The following is a 17,486-nucleotide window of genomic DNA, read 5'->3' on the forward strand; positions in this document are numbered from 1 at the left end:
GCCGGATTAAAGCATCAAACTCACCAGATGCGATTCCTAACTGTGCCATCCCAAAGTGAATAACTGCGGTCACAAAAGCAGCGGTTATCGTGTAATTTATCATTATAATATTATAGTATATCATATAACAACCGCTGCTGAGTATACAAAGCAACATGGTTACTGCACTTAAATGTGTGTATCCCTGTCATCTAACTTTTCCACTTTGATGGGAGAGTTTGAAAGATTCATATGCAAAAAATCTGTCGCTGATCGGAGCTACACTCAGCTTCTGTCTAGCAGCAGCTGCATTAGCTCCCATCAGGAGATGGAGCTCATAAATAACCATCTCCTTCACTGAGTTTAACCCATCTGCATCTCCTAGGCGCGTAGTCAGCGTTATACCTCTGTACAGCCACACTGAGGAGAAGGAATCAGCACGAATCTGATTTATGAGTCTGGGGCTCGATGTTGACCTGGGTATGATAAGACCAAAATATGGATTCCAGAAACTTCTGCAAAAGCAGACAGGAGGGATTTCAGGGGGAAAGGTGTGCTTTTTAATCTTCTGCTTCTGCTCACAACCAGGTGTGGGGAAATTCTCCTAAAGCTATAAATCCTCTTAGCTCTCTCCCATACCAAGTGCTTCTTTCCTCGCAGCTAATGTAAAACCGAATGCTTTGCTGATCCTAAGCTGTCTGTCAGTTAAGGACATTAGGCACTCGTCAGGCCTGACGCATAGTACGTGCATGACATCATGGGCACCGCATGCGCTCCCGACGCTGTTTTCATAGCATGACCCACGACACAGCAGGGTCGATGCATCAACATTTCATCCTGTAACTTTGTTAAAATGCTCACGGGTGCATTTATTGTAAGCAGAGGTGTTTTATATCTAATATCACCTCTCTGTATCATGAGAACTGCTGACTTTATTGGCAATATTAAATGTTAAAGAAACAAGACAAATGTAGCTTTTATGGCTCCAGCCTGAACTTTGAGACCATCTTTATTATGATACCAAGACTGCCATCTAGTGTTTGACATTCACAACTGCAGCTTTGGAGCTTTTTATGGAACAGCTTTCAGGTTAACGTGATGGTAACTGGTGAGGTTTACGTAAGTTTAGGTTAAACTGCTGAAAGCTCCTGGTGTGCTGCCACACTTCAGTAATTTTGGATTATATGATGACTAAAAACAGCAACATATGTGAGCATTAGGGGGAGGAGCCGGTGGGATAAGCACAAGAGCGTGCAGACACTAAGGATATGTAATGTACTGCACAAAAATGGAACGACAGGAGCTTTACCTTTAGCACGACAGGAGCTTTACCTTTAGCACGACAGGAGCTTTACCTTTAGCTTGGGAGTAATTAAGGCAAGGAAAGAATTTATGAGATGTTCTCACAGGCTGCACAGCCAACAGCTGAAGGTCCAGATGTGAGTCAGTTTCCTTTTTGTGGGACATCTAATGTTCTGCTTTCCATGTCTGCTTTTACTTATGAACCGAAAAGCTTCATTGTCCCTGGAGGGAAACCACTTTGCCAATGAGCCTTTCAAAAAACATTTTACATAAAAACCAGACGTGCATTTCCATTAAAATGCAAAAAACAACGCTAGCTTATTAAAAGAAAGAACAAGTCACCAAGTGTGAGGTCAAAGGTCATGTTCAGCTTCAGATTTTATGCAATCCAGTAAGTGTTAAAGTGGTGTGAATTATTGCCACTATAAAACAGATGATTATTAGAGAGTTTATGTGGTGCAAACTTAAACATGCATTTGTTCTGAGATACAGTAACAATTATTTTAATGATTCCATCAGTAACGTCAAACCTGGTTACTTCCCCTTTTTCAGTGTACCTGCAAACTCCGTGAGGTGAGTGCTGCTTCAATCCAGCAGGTTATTCAACTGAATACCAACAGGGATTAAAAACATTAAAGCTACAAGTCAGACATTTGCTGGAAGTCTGCAGAGCTGTACAATAATCCTTTTTAGCATTTATATGACTCTGGGCAGCTCAGTACATCCGCATTTCCTGCCAACAGAGACACAACAGGGCATGTGTGCAAATGAGGGAAAACGTCACCTTAATTTTTCTGTTTGCTACTATCGGCTACAGCGCTCCTTCATTTAATGGTTCATTTTTCTCAACTTATGGAATCATAGTAGCTTTAAAGAAGCTTTAAATGGAAATGCATCTGTTTTAGATAGTATGTGTTAGATAAAAAGAAATTTAACACGTTTCCACTACCAGTCATTTCATATTCACATCTTTACAAAAAAGAAGACACTGTTAACAGCAGAGAGCACTAAACAAAGGAACAGTCCACTGGATAGAACGAGGCCAAAATGAGTTTTGTGTAAAAGACACATATATATCCAGTACATATGAATGTGTGAGTCCAAGTCCATCTAACCGACGAAAACAAGAAAAACAGTGAGTCCGAGAAACAGGCAGCTGAAGCTGTAGGCAGCCATCGACTGAGCGGACATGGTGATGGTGATTCCAGGCCTGCAGAGATCACAGTTTGCACCACAGAAGAAGCAGGAGTCCATGCCGGGCAGACCTCGCGAATTGTACGTGCTCATCGCGTTTCTCGCTGAAATTAAAAATACGATCATTCACATTAAATATTTTTTTAAAAACGACACTATTCACAGTCGTACTCACTTGGCTCATAGTAGTCGTAAACGCGGGCCACAGCGTCGTGCACGCGGGCCACTTTGTAGTTTCTGACGAGGGGAAGGTTGATACAAACCTCTGACTTGTTGAGCTGCAAATGACACCAGAATAATGTCACTACGCACGTGATGTAATCGGATTCCTGCTATTTTATCAACATGCATTTTCATTTAATGTAGGAAACCAGTGCTGGTGAAGCATTGCAGGGCAAATGAAAAGGGGTTAATATCACACCCAAATAATACGCATAGAGCGGGTTTTAAAGCTTCACGCTGATTGCCGTTAGGCTGCTTCAAACACTTACTGAATCCAGGTACAGGATGACTTTCTCGGGTGCCGTCTCCACCTTCCTGATAACAGCTGATTGGACAGCAGCCTCAGGAGAGAGTGTGAACCCGCTGAGCAGGCCTACATCCAATATAACCATACCTGTGTGAGGTATCAGCTGACTGTCCTTTAATCTGGAGAGGACAAAATTTTCAGAGTGTTTAACATGCATAGTAACCAAATGATGATAAATCTTTTTGTCTGCGTAGGTTCTCAGTCATCCAGCTCATAGTAATGGATGTTTCACCTCAAAACGTCTTCAAGAAACTTGATTTTGTTTTCAAGCTCCTTGGATAAATCATCTTCCTCCATCTCCCCCTGTCCCAGCATCCTCCCCCGTCACACTAACCCTCTGCATGGTCTCCTTCACCACATTCATGAATATTCTGTGAGGTCTTCCATCGTCCACCATCCCTCCTCTGCACGTGTCCAAACCATCTCAGCTGTGCCTTTCTGACTTTAACTCAGAAGAGCAAAATCCGATCTGTCCCTCTGATCTACTCATTTCTAATCCATCCTTTCAGGCTGGGTTAACCAAATAAAAATAAATACAGTACATAGAAACGCACTGTCCATGTGTGAACCGCTCACCTTGTGCATACAGACAACATCATGTGATTGCGGTCGCTGCCATCAGCAGCATCGATGCGTAATGAGAAAGCTTCGTCCGCAGCTTGCTGGTGGTTCTCTGCAAAAGTTTCCCTCTCCAAGTGGTAAAAGACGTTCAGCTGTAGTCATGGAAACAGTTACAAATGTTTGATTATCGATTAAAAGCTGAAGTATACAGTTAAAAGAAAACACACGTCTCATACAAAAACTAACAGCACAACGGAGAGATTAACCTTTCACCTCAGTTCTCCTCTCAGCGATTTTATCTGCAGTGCAGACAGATGCTGTCTGACGTTAATTGCTTGGGATCCATTATGATGCAGCATTTTCATTTATGATGCACAACGTTGTGCTAAGAGAAGCTATCGCACACAGCTGCTGCTGCAGTTTATGCTGCTCGCGTGCTGGTGGTTAAACCGTCTGTCGAGCTCAACACGATGGAGGAAACATTCCTGATGTGTAAGGGCGAGTTCCAGTTTCTCATCAAATCTGTACCTTACAAATAATTCCTGAAATGGAACCACAGCGGTACACAGAAACAGAGAAGCCGTACAACTGCACCTGAAATGTGGCAAAGCCTCTGCCTTCCATGGATATTTTTAGATGCAGATTGTTTTCAGCAGGAATCTGAGAAACATGAAATGAAAATTGGAGATTAAATAAATTTCAGTTACTGTACATATCAACCATCTAACGCCAGGTAACGGATGCACCTCTTGACTTTGATATGTTCGATAGTTGGTGGCGTTGATTCGAAACAGTGATGAAGATTCTGGAGAAGACACACTGACCATGAGGTTGATGGCATTGGCACCGCTGAACGCTGCGTAGGAAGCCAGAGCCTGGAGAGCTACTACTGTGTCCTGAGGAAGGGAACAGAAGATGCAGCCATCGTGGATAAATATCGACTTTAGGGGCAGAATGTGGGAATATTTGTGAGAATCCATGGCGGAGCTGAAATATGCTGTATATCTGTACACAGGTGAGAATCAGTAAGAGGAAAAGAGGTTTGTCTCACCTGTGTTGTTCCGTAGCCTCCTAGATGGTTTCTCTGTGTGCTTAACCACTTCATTTGTGTAATGCCATCAAAGAGTGAGCCACGGTTGATGTGAGCTAGCAGCACATACGAGGCCATCTCGATCTGTGCTGAGGGCAGCTTCTGGTTACGTGACCTCGGGCCTGCAGACGAACTCCACATCATCACTCCATCTAAGAGAATAACCACAGGCTAACTGACACAGCCACTGTATAAGTCGGTAAGTAAAGGATGGGATGTTGCTGTTTTTATAAAAGCTTCAGATAGAAAAAAAGGCTGAGTCACCGATGTAGTCCGCTCTCTTGCCGAGTTGAGTCAGTGCGGTGAAAGAGACGGGACTGTTGACCAAAGCTAAAGCGTAAGCCGTCAGACACAGGCTGTAGTTACTAATCACTTCACTGGACACTTTGTCCTCCAGGTACTTTCTGGCCAGAGACACACTGGCTTCGTGTATCTCCTTCATACAGAGAAACCAATACAGTATTATTAGCATTCGCAGACATCCTGTCCATTTAAGTATCAGCTTCTAGAAAGCTTAAAAATAGATTTCTGCCCTAACTCACTGTGTAGATTTCATCCTGCATAAGTGCAATCAGGACATAAGCCGTCAGCGCCACCGGGCCCTTATCCAGCCCTCCCTGCATCTCGGTGTGGATCAGTCTGCCCACCTCACTGAACTCTCCTTGGGGGCCCTGGCGTTTTAAGAGCCAAGACACAGCCCTGTCCAGGATGCTCTGGTCTATCTTCACGTAGGGCTGAGCCTGGAGGAAGCAGCGCAGCACAAAGGCCGTCAGCCTGGATCCAGAGAAAGAAGAGAGGAGAGAGAAGAAGGAGCATCAGAAAATTTGCGATTTTAGAGAAAACATTTATGAAAATGGACCACACGGGTGACCTTACCATGTGCTGCCAGAGGTGTCGCTGTTTCCAAAAGCACTGAAGGAACCGTCTTCTCTCTGGTAGGACAACTGTTTCTGATAACCTTACAGCAAAAAAGCAAAAATGCTTGTGACAAACCCCTTAATGGGCTCAGAGAACCTTCAATTTAACACTCAGAAGACGTTCTTATATATTGTGATAACTAGTTCTCCAGGTCAGTGATCTTTATGAGTGACCGAGGTCCATCTAACCTTCCATCATGTAAGCTAGAGCCTTTCTCCTGAGCTCTTGGTCATCCTGGTTTGAAGTGTCCAGGTACTGGATAACATATACACTTGGAGCAAAGTGGATCATGTTCTGTTCCCCACATCCAAGCGGCAGCTGAACCAGTGAACCCAAGTTGTTGATGGACAAAGCCAGGATATCGCCTGCGAGAAGCAGCAGGACAGAGGATGGAAAGATTTAACGCATGAACAACATGTTTGTTTTTGAGCAATTTGAGCTGGAAGGTGAGACCGGAATGGGAACAGAAAGTGTCTCTTTCACCAGACGAGTGTTCAAATAAGGTAACTTTTGAATGGAATATAAAGAGTATTTTTTTTAAATGGGCACCTTGAAAGTCGGGGAAGTGGCTTAAATGACACGTTACAGAAGGATGGAAAAAAAAAACAGCCTCACTGAGCAGGAAGCCGCAGTTCTGCAAGATGAAACGTTTATCCTGCAGCTGACTATCAAGACAAGCTGAACCTGAAATCTATAGCTGAGGAAAATCCCGACGCTTGCTTTTCTGCTATGATACATGCCTAAATGACTCAAAGTAAACAAACTGCATGCACGAACAGTAAGAGGACAAACGGCAGACTTACCAGCCAGTACCACACGGGCCCTCTGACTGCCGGGCACCACATTTGGGGGGAAGGAGAAGGAGAGGGCTGTGGATTTGTTCCGTTTCTCCGGTTCCATCTCCAGGAACAGCGTCTGAGAGAAGTACTGTTCAACTCCCTCGGGCTTCAGGAACAAGCATTTCAGTGTTATGATAGGAATAACTGTGCCGCATAAGTTCAAAAGCACATCTTGTAGCGACATCGTGTTGCAGGCACCGTCCTATGCTCAGACATCTCCCTGCTTTATCATACCTTCACCATCACTCTCCAAACAAGATTGTCTGAGGCCTCTGCAGACACAGCATCCACAGATATCTCCACCTCACCCAGAGCCAAAGGCCTCACAGGGAACAGAGCTGAAGCAGAGCTGTGACTCTCCACGGTGACTTTCTGAGCATTGATAACAGATGCATCTTTTCGGTGTGTCAGAACAAACTCAAAGGACTTGCTCTGTGCTAGCAGCACGATGACCTACATATGCAGAGAAACGTATGACAGCAAAGCGCAATCTTTAAAAACAGGGAAAATATGCCGTGCCAGAAATGATGGAAGTGAGCAATAATTCATGCAACAGGGAGAGACTCGGATCTCTGTCAATAGATGTCAGATTATTTACCAAACTCAGCCTTATTCAGCTACAATGTACCACAAAGTGCGTCCTACATACATCCATCTCCTGCTCCAAATGGTTGATGATCTTCACTTCCAACACAATCTCCTCTCCTCTGATGAGGAGTGATGGGGCGCCCAGAAACAAGGAAAAATCTTTGGAGACAGTCAGCTGTCGATGAAACAACATAAGCGAGAGTTATTAAGAAGGTCGGGGAAGATAACTCCTCAGCATCTCAGTTCGTAAAACTCCTCGTTCGTAAAAGAAGGAAGCACGAATACCAGAAATGTGAAGAGTGTTTTGTTACCTTTTGCAGCACAGGAGTGAAGACCAAGCCCAGGTTCTTCGACATCACCAGTGCTAAAGCTCCCATAGCAGTAATGCCATCTGGAACGAGTATTTTCTCACTTGTCCAAGTCCGATTGCTGAGAGAAAGGAAAAAGCAGCAATATTCAGTGAACTACAGGGAGTGCAGAATTATTAGGCAAGTTGTATTTTTGAGGAATAATTTTATTATTGAACAACAACCATGTTCTCAATGAACCCAAATAAACTCATTAATATCAAAGCTGAATGTTTTTGGAAGTAGTTTTTAGTTTGTTTTTAGTTTTAGCTATTTTAGGGGGATATCTGTGTGTGCAGGTGACTATTACTGTGCATAATTATTAGGCAACTTAACAAAAAACAAATATATACCCATTTCAATTATTTATTTTTACCAGTGAAACAAATATAACATCTCCACATTCACAAACAGAGGTGGGACCAAGTCATTGTTTTGCAAGTCTCAAGTAAGTCTCAAGTCTTTATCCTCAAGTCTCAAGTCAAGTCTCAAGTAATGTCAAGCAAGTCAGAGTCGAGTCTCAAGTCACTGGTGTAAAAGTCCGAGTCAAGTCACAAGTCTGAAACTTTGAATTTCAAGTCCTTTCGAGTCTTTAAAAAAAAAAAAAACAACGAAAAAATAATGTTGCAGTTATGCTAAATGTAAATATTAGACCATGTAATTTTAAAATCTGTGTTTTTCTCAACACATGACAAAATAGTTAACTTAGAAAATATACACAAATTGTGAAATTGCACCTCTTTAAAATGCAGCTCAATTAAACCTAGCTCCAATAATAATTTTCACCGACAGTTCTGAGATAAGCTGCATGTTATTCTTGGATGCGGTTGTAGGACCGGCTTTAAAATCGCATGACAAAAATATCATACACATTAAAAAAAACTGTATCACCAACGTAGCCTGGACAACATTTGCTAGTTAGATGAAGTCAGCTATCTCATCGTAGCATATTTATATGCATATTTATAATCATACGGTTCTTGGAGTGAGTGCATACACTCATGAAGTTTAGTAACTTCAGGTCACTGCAACAAGCCCAGGTACAGTTTACCGACGGATGGGTACAGGACCTTGAAATGCACCGTGTAGAACGAAAGACCATCGTACGTATCATAAGTTTACCAGTCTCACAAATTGTCGTCATAAATACACATTCCTTAACCGTTTATTAATAGGACCTTTGAGCTCAACGGTAATTAATTAGTAGTGGAAATAATTTCTGGTACGCGTTACAGAAATGTAGCAGTGACAATAATACTGTATGCTGTAATCGTACTGGGCAATTAGTGATACAAAAAACCTGTTTTATCCTGTGAATAAAAGTATATGTTTTTGTCAATGTACCATAATAACAGAAGCGAAACGCAATATTGTGTCAGGACAATTCACTATTTATGCACAATAAATAAAGGAGCATAGCGCGACAATTTCTGTTCAGCGCCAGACTTGCTTGTAACCTATATCACCAGTTATGTTATGAAAGTGACGTATTAACTACTAAAAAACACTGACCTTTGTGTAAATGCTTGGAGCAGACTAACCTGTGAGCTGGAGTGTTCTGGGACGTTATATTTGACCTTTGAATGGCTGCAATCCAGGCCACCCGTCGCCTCTTTGTTACTTCGGAAACATGGCTCGAACAATTTCTCTTCAACGAGGTAATCCGATAACAACCGATCTCTTTACCCGTCAGCTTCTCGTGGCTGTCATGCGACCGGCTATTGCAGTTAATAATACAACAGCTTCTTGTGTTTCTTTTTATCGCTGTATAACTGATTTTAATTGAAAGCCTGCGTGCGCTAGTACCGCTTGCCACGAGTTCCCAGAATCCTTTGCGGTTCTACCCGTGAATGACGTCACATTTTCAATCTCTATATAATATGCATGTTAAATTTTGTATTTGGGGTAAAATATCAAGTCTTTTCAAGTAAACCGGTTCAAGTCCAATTCAAGTCCCAAGTCATTGGTGTAAAAGTCCAAGTCAAGTCACAAGTCTTAGAACATTTTTTCAAGTCAAGTCTAAAGTCATAAAATTAATGACTCGAGTCTGACTCAAGTCCAAGTCATGTGACTCGAGTCCACACCTCTGTTCACAAATATACATTTCTGACATTCAAAAACAAAACAAAAACAAATCAGCGACCAATATAGCCACCTTTCTTTGCAAGGACACTCAAAAGCCTGCCATCCATGGTTTCTGTCAGTGTTTTGATCTGTTCACCATCAACATTGCGTGCAGCAGCAACCACAGCCTCCCAGACACTGTTCAGAGAGGTGTACTGTTTTCCCTCCTTGTAAATCTCACATTTGATGATGGACCACAGGTTCTCAATGGGGTTCAGATCAGGTGAACAAGGAGGCCATGTCATTAGTTTTTCTTCTTTTATACCCTTTCTTGCCAGCCACGCTGTGGAGTACTTGGACGCGTGTGATGGAGCATTGTCCTGCATGAAAATCATGTTTTTCTTGAAGGATGCAGACTTCTTCCTGTACCACTGCTTGAAGAAGGTGTCTTCCAGAAACTGGCAGTAGGACTGGGAGTTGAGCTTGACTCCATCCTCAACCCGAAAAGGCCCCACAAGCTCATCTTTGATGATACCAGCCCAAACCAGTACTCCACCTCCACCTTGCTGGCGTCTGAGTCAGACTGGAGCTCTCTGCCCTTTACCAATCCAGCCACGGGCCCATCCATCTGGCCCATCAAGACTCACTCTCATTTCATCAGTCCATAAAACCTTAGAAAAACCAGTCTTGAGATATTTCTTGGCCCAGTCTTGACGTTTCAGCTTGTGTGTCTTGTTCAGTGGTGGTCGTCTTTCAGCCTTTCTTACCTTGGCCATACCTCTGAGTATTGCACACCTTGTGCTTTTGGGCACTCCAGTGATGTTGCAGCTCTGAAATATGGCCAAACTGGTGGCAAGTGGCATCTTGGCAGCTGCACGCTTGACTTTTCTCAGTTCATGGGCAGTTATTTTGGTTTTTCCACACGCTTCTTGTTGACTATTTTGAATGAAACGCTTGATTGTTCGATGATCACGCTTCAGAAGCTTTGCAATTTTGAGACTGCTGCATCCCTCTGCAAGATATCTCACTATTTTTGACTTTTCTGAGCCTGTCAAGTCCTTCTTTTGACCCATTTTGCCAAAGGAAAGGACGTTGCCTAATAATTATGCTCACCTGATATAGGGTGTTGATGTCATTAGACCACACCCCTTCTCATTACAGAGATGCACATCACCTAATATGCTTAATTGGTAGTAGGCTTTCGAGCCTATACAGCTTGGAGTAAGACAACATGCATGAAGAGGATGATGTGGACAAAATACTCATTTGCTTAATAATTCTGCACTCCCTGTAGTGGATCAGATGAATCACCTTCCCCTCTCAGCCCTTACCTAACGTTAGTGTTCAACCACAGCAAAGCTTCAGCACCATCCATCCAGTGGTGCCAGTCCTTGTGCACCTCTGGGGCATGTCCTTCTGAAAGCCATGAGATTGTATTTATAGCACTGAAGATGCAAAGTCAAGTCAGTATCGTAACTACAAAAAAAACAGCCGTTTTACCATTTTTAGGTCCAGGCTGGTTTTTCCTGTATAATTTCGTATTGGTCAGGATCTGAAGATCACAGTCCTGTGGTGGGACAGGAAGAGGAAAAATGGGTAACAGTGAATCTGTTTGGGCGAGAAAGTTTTTAAATGGATTGTTGTCAGATCACCACATGAGTTAGAAGTCAGGTGTGACGTAAAGTCTAAGCGTCTTTATAGGAATCTGAGGCGATCGCAGTTTTTAAATGATCTATTCTACCACACACACACACTCACACCTACACTCTCTCTCACACACACACTCTCTACAGACTGTCAGAGCTTTGGAGGTGAGAAAAGGTGACACTTGGTTTCCTCTATTGCAGCGATCCTTAAGCCTCAGGTCCTGAATCCAGAGCACTGAGGTTACCAGCTCTTAGAAACAGGAGTCACCTCCTAACAAAGCAGACAGATATGTTATATCTGGACGAGCCGGTTTAGTGATCACTTTTTCAATTTCCGTGCAGTATCTAACTGGGAACAGTGTGCTGGGGGACTGAGGTGACTGGGGTGACTGGGAGAACAATATGAAGGAAATCGTGCAGTATCTAAAACAGGTGACTTTCTGACGAAGGTTCGCAGGAGCTCATGTTTCACAGATGAATTTTAAGCTTTTGTCTGCAGACATAATCAGCATTTATACAGAAGGAAGCATGGTTACTGCGGTCATACCCCTTCCTCTTTAAAGTTCAGATCGGGCTGCAGGGCGTCATCGTGTGTCCCCATTACCGTGACTGCCAGCTGAGACCTGGATTCAAGACCGGTCACAGTCAGCGATACCTGCTCACCTGGCTGGGCGCTTTCACTGCTCCACTTTAATGACACCTGAGGGGAGCACGCACACAGAGTACGGCACAGGATGAAGAGGATTACTGTTGGGAATTCATTAGAGCAATATAATAAAACGAGATCCTGTACATAGCTGTCTCGACTGATGGATATTTGTGCTGCGTCGCTGATGATCTCGCCGTCAGACAGGATGCAGTAAACGGTGACACAGGCCGCAGGGGCCCAGGACAGCGCTGGGGTCACAGAGAAGGACGAGGAGTTTTGGGTCCCAGCAGCTACCACCTGGCCTTTAGAGCTCACCTACAAAATACAGTGGGGCAAAAAAGTATTTAGTCAGCCACCGATTGTGCAAGTTCCCCCACCTAAAATGATGACAGAGGTCAGTAATTTGCACCAGAGGTACACTTCAACTGTGAGAGACAGAATGTGAAAAAAGAAATCCATGAATCCACATGGTAGGATTTGTAAAGAATTTATTCGTAAATCAGGGTGGAAAATAAGTATTTGGTCAATAACAAAAATACAACTCAATACTTTGTAACATAACCTTTGTTGGCAATAACAGAGGTCAAACGTTTTCTATAGGTCTTTACCAGGTTTGCACACACAGTAGCTGGTATTTTGGCCCATTCCTCCATGCAGATCTTCTCGAGAGCAGTGATGTTTTGGGGCTGTCGCCGAGCAACACGGACTTTCAACTCCCGCCACAGATTTTCTATGGGGTTGAGGTCTGGAGACTGGCTAGGCCACTCCAGGACTTTCAAATGCTTCTTACGGAGCCACTCCTTTGTTCCCCGGGCGGTGTGTTTTGGATCATTGTCATGTTGGAAGACCCAGCCTCGTTTCATCTTCAAAGTTCTCACTGATGGAAGGAGGCTTTGGCTCAAAATCTCACGATACATAGCCCCATTCATTCTGTCCTTAACACGGATCAGTCGTCCTGTCCCCTTGGCAGAAAAACAGCCCCATAGCATGATGTTTCCACCCCCATGCTTCACAGTAGGTATGGTGTTCTTGGGATGCAACTCAGTATTCTTCTTCCTCCAAACACGACGAGTTGAGTTTATACCAAAAAGTTCTACTTTGGTTTCATCTGACCACATGACATTCTCCCAATCCTCTGCTGTATCATCCATGTGCTCTCTGGCAAACTTCAGACGGGCCTGGACATGCACTGGCTTCAGCAGCGGAACACGTCTGGCACTGCGGGATTTGATTCCCTGCCGTTGTAGTGTGTTACTGATGGTGACCTTTGTTACTTTGGTCCCAGCTCTCTGCAGGTCATTCACCAGGTCCCCCCGTGTGGTTCTGGGATCTTTGCTCACCGTTCTCATGATCATTTTGACCCCACGGGATGAGATCTTGCGTGGAGCCCCAGATCGTGGGAGATTATCAGTGGTCTTGTATGTCTTCCATTTTCTGATGATTGCTCCCACAGTTGATTTTTTCACACCAAGCTGCTTGCCTATTGTAGATTCACTCTTCCCAGTCTGGTGCAGGTCTACAATACTTTTCCTGGTGTCCTTCGAAAGCTCTTTGGTCTTGGCCATGGCGGAGTTTGGAGTCTGACTGTTTGAGGCTGTGGACAGGTGTCTTTTATACAGATGATGAGTTCAAACAGGTGCCATTCATACAGGTAACGAGTGGGGGACAGAAAAGTTTCTTACAGAAGACGTTACAGGTCTGTGAGAGCCAGAGATTTTCCTTGTTTGAGGTGACCAAATACTTATTTTCCCCCCTGATTTACGAATAAATTCTTTACAAATCCTACCATGTGAATTCATGGATTTTTTTTTCACATTCTGTCTCTCACAGTTGAAGTGTACCTCTGGTGCAAATTACTGACCTCTGTCATCATTTTAAGTGGGGGAACTTGCACAATCGGTGGCTGACTAAATACTTTTTTGCCCCACTGTACATACATTACTAAATCATTGTTGGGTTGAAGAAGTGTCACGGACAGGTGCACAACTTCCGGTAACAGTGTTTAAACACACACATAGTACTCTGCATTAATGAGTAATTGTGTGTAACACAACAAAGCCACAGAAATGATTTACAGTTAGAAGCTTAGACACTTATGTGCTGGCCACTGTAAGATTTTCTTGCAATTCATAAGATTAATTTTACTTTACAATATGTTGCATTTTGTCCTTAATGCAGAAAAGATGCAGAAAATCAAATGCACACACTGTGTATGTAACCAAACATACCACAAAGTGAAGCTTGGTCAGGTTAAAGGTGCTCTCTACATTTATCTGCAGAGGCAAGCCAGTCTGGAAATTAAATAAATATAGTTACATTTTGGATACATGCAGCTGTGATATATTAAAAATATTAACTTTGTATATAATACCTGTGCAGATGTGTTGCCGGGGGCGATCTGAACATACGAGTCGCTCGGAGAGGAGAAGTTGTTGGAAATCTTCAGAGTCTCCTCACTGGACTGAAATCTGGCCTAAAAATCAGTATTTATAGCAGTAAGATAAAGAAAATGTGCACTTATGAACTGATGTTCTCCATCTTTCTTTGTTCTTCTGAAAACATAACACATCAGAGGTCGTGTTTTTAATTTCAGTCATTTCTCTTAAATTTAATGTCATCTTTTACGCTACTGAAACTCTTACAAGCAACAAAAGTACAGAACTGTGATTGTTCTGCAAGTCCACCTTTGCGTGTTGGAGAATTACATTACTGACCTGAATAAAGAGCGTCACAACTTGAGCCTGTAATTTAAACCTGATGCGGACGTCCCCGTCCTCAGACACAGGAAGTATCAGAGCTGTGGGTTCTGCGTTTTTCACAGACGTTATCTGATTGATTTGAACCACAGCAGAGTGCTTTAGATCCACTGAGCTGAGCGGCTTCCTGTCGTATCTTGAGATCCTGAGCTGTGAAACAGAGGAGGCACTAATACTGTGTCCAAAAGGCTCTGACATGTGAGTTATGATAATAATAATAACTCACGTTTGTAGAGAAGTGTAACGACGGCTTTAGCGTGGGTGGAAAATCGTGGAATGTGAGCTGGAATACATTCTGCATCAGGTGGACTTTCACGGTTTTGTTCACTTTAAACCCTTAACAAAGAACATTATGTTGTTTGGTGAAGTTAAAGTTATACTTGCAGCAACGCTGGTTTATTAAAATGCGTCATACCTGTGGTGCTGTCGTTAACAGAGACAGTAACGTGCACAGTGGGACGACCGTCACTGCTAACTGATGAAGTATGCAGAGCCTGGAGTTGATCATTGCTGAAGAAAAACTGTGTTGATCCGTAGAACTGAAAGCGAAGGTTAAAAATGACAGATAGTGTCTCTTATAGTTTCTATTGCTGTTTCAGTTTATGATTAAAGATATGAAAAACTGAAGAAAAGGGGACATGGAGAGCTTCACCTCTTTAGTTTGCATAGCAGAGGTCGTGTTGCTCATAGCAGACTCCAGAGAAACAACTAATGTTCCACCTAAGGGTCGTCCACCAGGGTACCTAAATGGAAAAACACACTAATGCTGCTTCACTTGCTTCACTTATATGTATGAAAATATGTTATTGGCTGAAATGATCCAGATGAGCTCACAGTGCTCTCACTGATCCTGAGACGTCATCTCCAGCAAGGATGTGTGACGGCGTCTTGATCAGAACGTCAAAGTGTGGGCGCTCTGTGAGACAGGATGGTCATTTTGGTAGATCTCAGTTTAATACTAGTTTCGATACCAAGAACAAAGCACTGCAGAAGTGGACGCTGGGAAAATTACAAGCTGACCTGAGACTCAACAAGAAGATTAGAAGATCCGTCAAAACAAAAATGTCAGCGAGTGGCGTGACAGGAAGATCGCCAAAGGGAACAGACGTTGCCATTTGGGAACTGTGACTTTAAGTCATTTAGAAAATGTAGAGCTGAAGTACGTGGCGATTCTACAGCAGGGGTGTCAAATATAAAGCCTGGGGGCCAGAATCGGCCCGTCGAAGACTACAGTTGACCCGACAGGATGGAAAATATGAAAGAGGGAATCAATTTAAGCCCAAAGAATCAGGCTGACAGATTTCCTTCATTTACTACAGCAGCATGTAGTTGAAACTGCATGTCTTTTTTTCCTATATCAAAATATTTCAGGGATCAAATGTGCAGTCAAACTTCTTTACACCGACAGAAAGGGGAGTTTCACTGGTCCGACCCACTTCAGGGGCTGTTTGTGGCTCACAATGCAAAATGAGTTTGACATTCCCGTTTTAGAGGGAAAGTCAAGGCATCGCAAAAGGATTTGGATAAATCCTAGGCATTAAATGTAATAGGAATCCATCCAGCTGTTGTCAGAATGATTCACTCTGAACCACTGATGTTGTTCAGGTCAACCAGTGCCGTCTATCCTCAAACTGACCGATCGAACATAAACCATCACCGTTATTTTGGAATAAATCGATATGCACGTTACCATGAAGCTCCACAACAAACTGCTTCTCGTCAGCCACACCCTGCATGTAAGAAGAGGGAAGCTCGGATGAGAAGATATTCCTTCTTAGTCCATCACAGCGTGCAGAGGGGAAAACAACAACAACCCTACATTCACAGTAGCTGCGATCACCCAGCGTCCAAGAGCAGCCGTCTGGGACAAAGGGAATTCTCGCAACACGATTCCCAGATTGGGCGTGGACTCCCACCTGTCAACGATATTCCCACTGGGATCCTGCATGTAAGAAAGGAATATCAGTCAAGGTCCCAGTGACCAATGAAAAAAGAACAGAGTTCCTGTGGCTTTGTTCTTTCACACAGACAATAGAGACGCACCCGTACAGAGAGATCCACTCTGTCCTTGTATGGATGGTTATCCAGCTGAACACACACGGCTCTGACTTTGACTGCGTCCCCTGGATGGTAGCGGGATCTGTCAGTTTGGATAAAGGTGGACACATTCCTGGGACTGAAGGTTAGGGTGGTGGTGTTGGTGAAAATGACAGTGTTTCCTTTGTAGCCCCGCACCGTCAGGTTTAAGAGGGAATTCTGGGTTAAGGAGTCAGGAATCTGGAGCGATGACATAAGTGTTAACACTGTGATCCCAGTCAGAAAGACTTTTTTTCCCCCCTCTACTGCCGTGAGAAGAAATAAAAACTATACTTACAGGAGGAAGCGTGAGGACACTCGTCAAACCTTTAAAACAGAATGACCTTTTAACCCTCCCGAAAGTTAAAAGAAACTAATTCAAGCTTGAATCGGCTTGTGACTGCACATCACCTTCTTGGAAGTCTTCGGTCAGCGATACTTTGGTGCTTCCACGTCCCAATTCAGCTGTCACCGTGCCCGGGAAGTCTCCGAACACGGTGACGGCCAGAGGAGTCGGCGTGCCAGCGTGCACCACCTCTGGACCTGAGACCAGATACAACGTAGCACTGGCACAGAGGAAAGAAAGGTGCGTTACTGACGAACGGAGGTGGTTGTGCGCCATCAATTCATTCACGAATGCAGGCGTTCTCGTTCAGGAAACGAATGCGACTCCCTTCATACCAAATTCCACCACTTACCTGGATGAATTCTGCGTCCGACCAGAAACGGCAAAACTCACAACTTTGAAACAAACAGCTAGGGTCCAGATCGCGTTCATGTTCACAGTCACGCTTCGAATGTTTGCTTCTGACTCCAAACTGACAGCAAACGCGTCACTTTACCTGTACCTGAGTGACCAAGCTCCTCCTCCTGTCCTCCTGCCAGGGCCCCAGGGGGCTCCTCTCACACGCATAGGAAGATTAGGAAGCATATCACACGCAGCACACA

The 17,486-nt window shown here is 43.7% G+C and overlaps 2 protein-coding genes across 5 annotated transcripts in view; one reads left to right on the forward strand and one right to left on the reverse strand.

Annotated features, from left to right (window-relative positions):
- dlgap2a (discs, large homolog-associated protein 2a) overlaps nt 1-17,486 on the forward strand; it is a 341,537-nt gene that overhangs the window by 87,432 nt on the left and 236,619 nt on the right. The gene's annotated exons all lie outside the window — the stretch shown is intronic.
- LOC309695071 (CD109 antigen-like) lies at nt 1,024-17,341 on the reverse strand. Of its 2 annotated transcripts, XM_082515478.1 has the most exons (33): nt 17,237-17,341; nt 16,950-17,104; nt 16,837-16,865; nt 16,506-16,739; nt 16,282-16,404; nt 16,153-16,192; nt 15,297-15,378; nt 15,115-15,205; nt 14,878-15,001; nt 14,689-14,798; nt 14,421-14,612; nt 14,078-14,179; nt 13,935-13,997; nt 11,851-12,021; nt 11,605-11,757; nt 10,912-10,978; nt 10,743-10,827; nt 7,312-7,429; nt 7,062-7,175; nt 6,647-6,865; nt 6,377-6,518; nt 5,762-5,938; nt 5,532-5,613; nt 5,198-5,429; nt 4,920-5,091; nt 4,617-4,807; nt 4,312-4,461; nt 4,160-4,225; nt 3,581-3,717; nt 2,967-3,123; nt 2,651-2,753; nt 1,335-2,579; nt 1,024-1,288 (listed from the first exon to the last, which is right to left on the reverse strand). In XM_082515478.1, the coding sequence occupies exons 1-32, from the start codon at nt 17,314-17,316 to the stop codon at nt 2,392-2,394; spliced, it is 4,149 nt and encodes a 1,382-aa protein (XP_082371604.1). In that variant the 5' UTR covers nt 17,317-17,341; the 3' UTR covers nt 1,024-1,288; nt 1,335-2,391. The 2 variants fall into 2 exon arrangements, with proteins under 2 accessions (XP_082371604.1, XP_082371603.1); XM_082515477.1 differs by having other exon boundaries at nt 11,605-12,021.

The sequence above is a fragment of the Aulonocara stuartgranti genome (genome assembly GCF_965226115.1).
Source record: "Aulonocara stuartgranti genome assembly, chromosome: 19".
NCBI lineage: Eukaryota > Metazoa > Chordata > Actinopteri > Cichliformes > Cichlidae > Aulonocara > Aulonocara stuartgranti.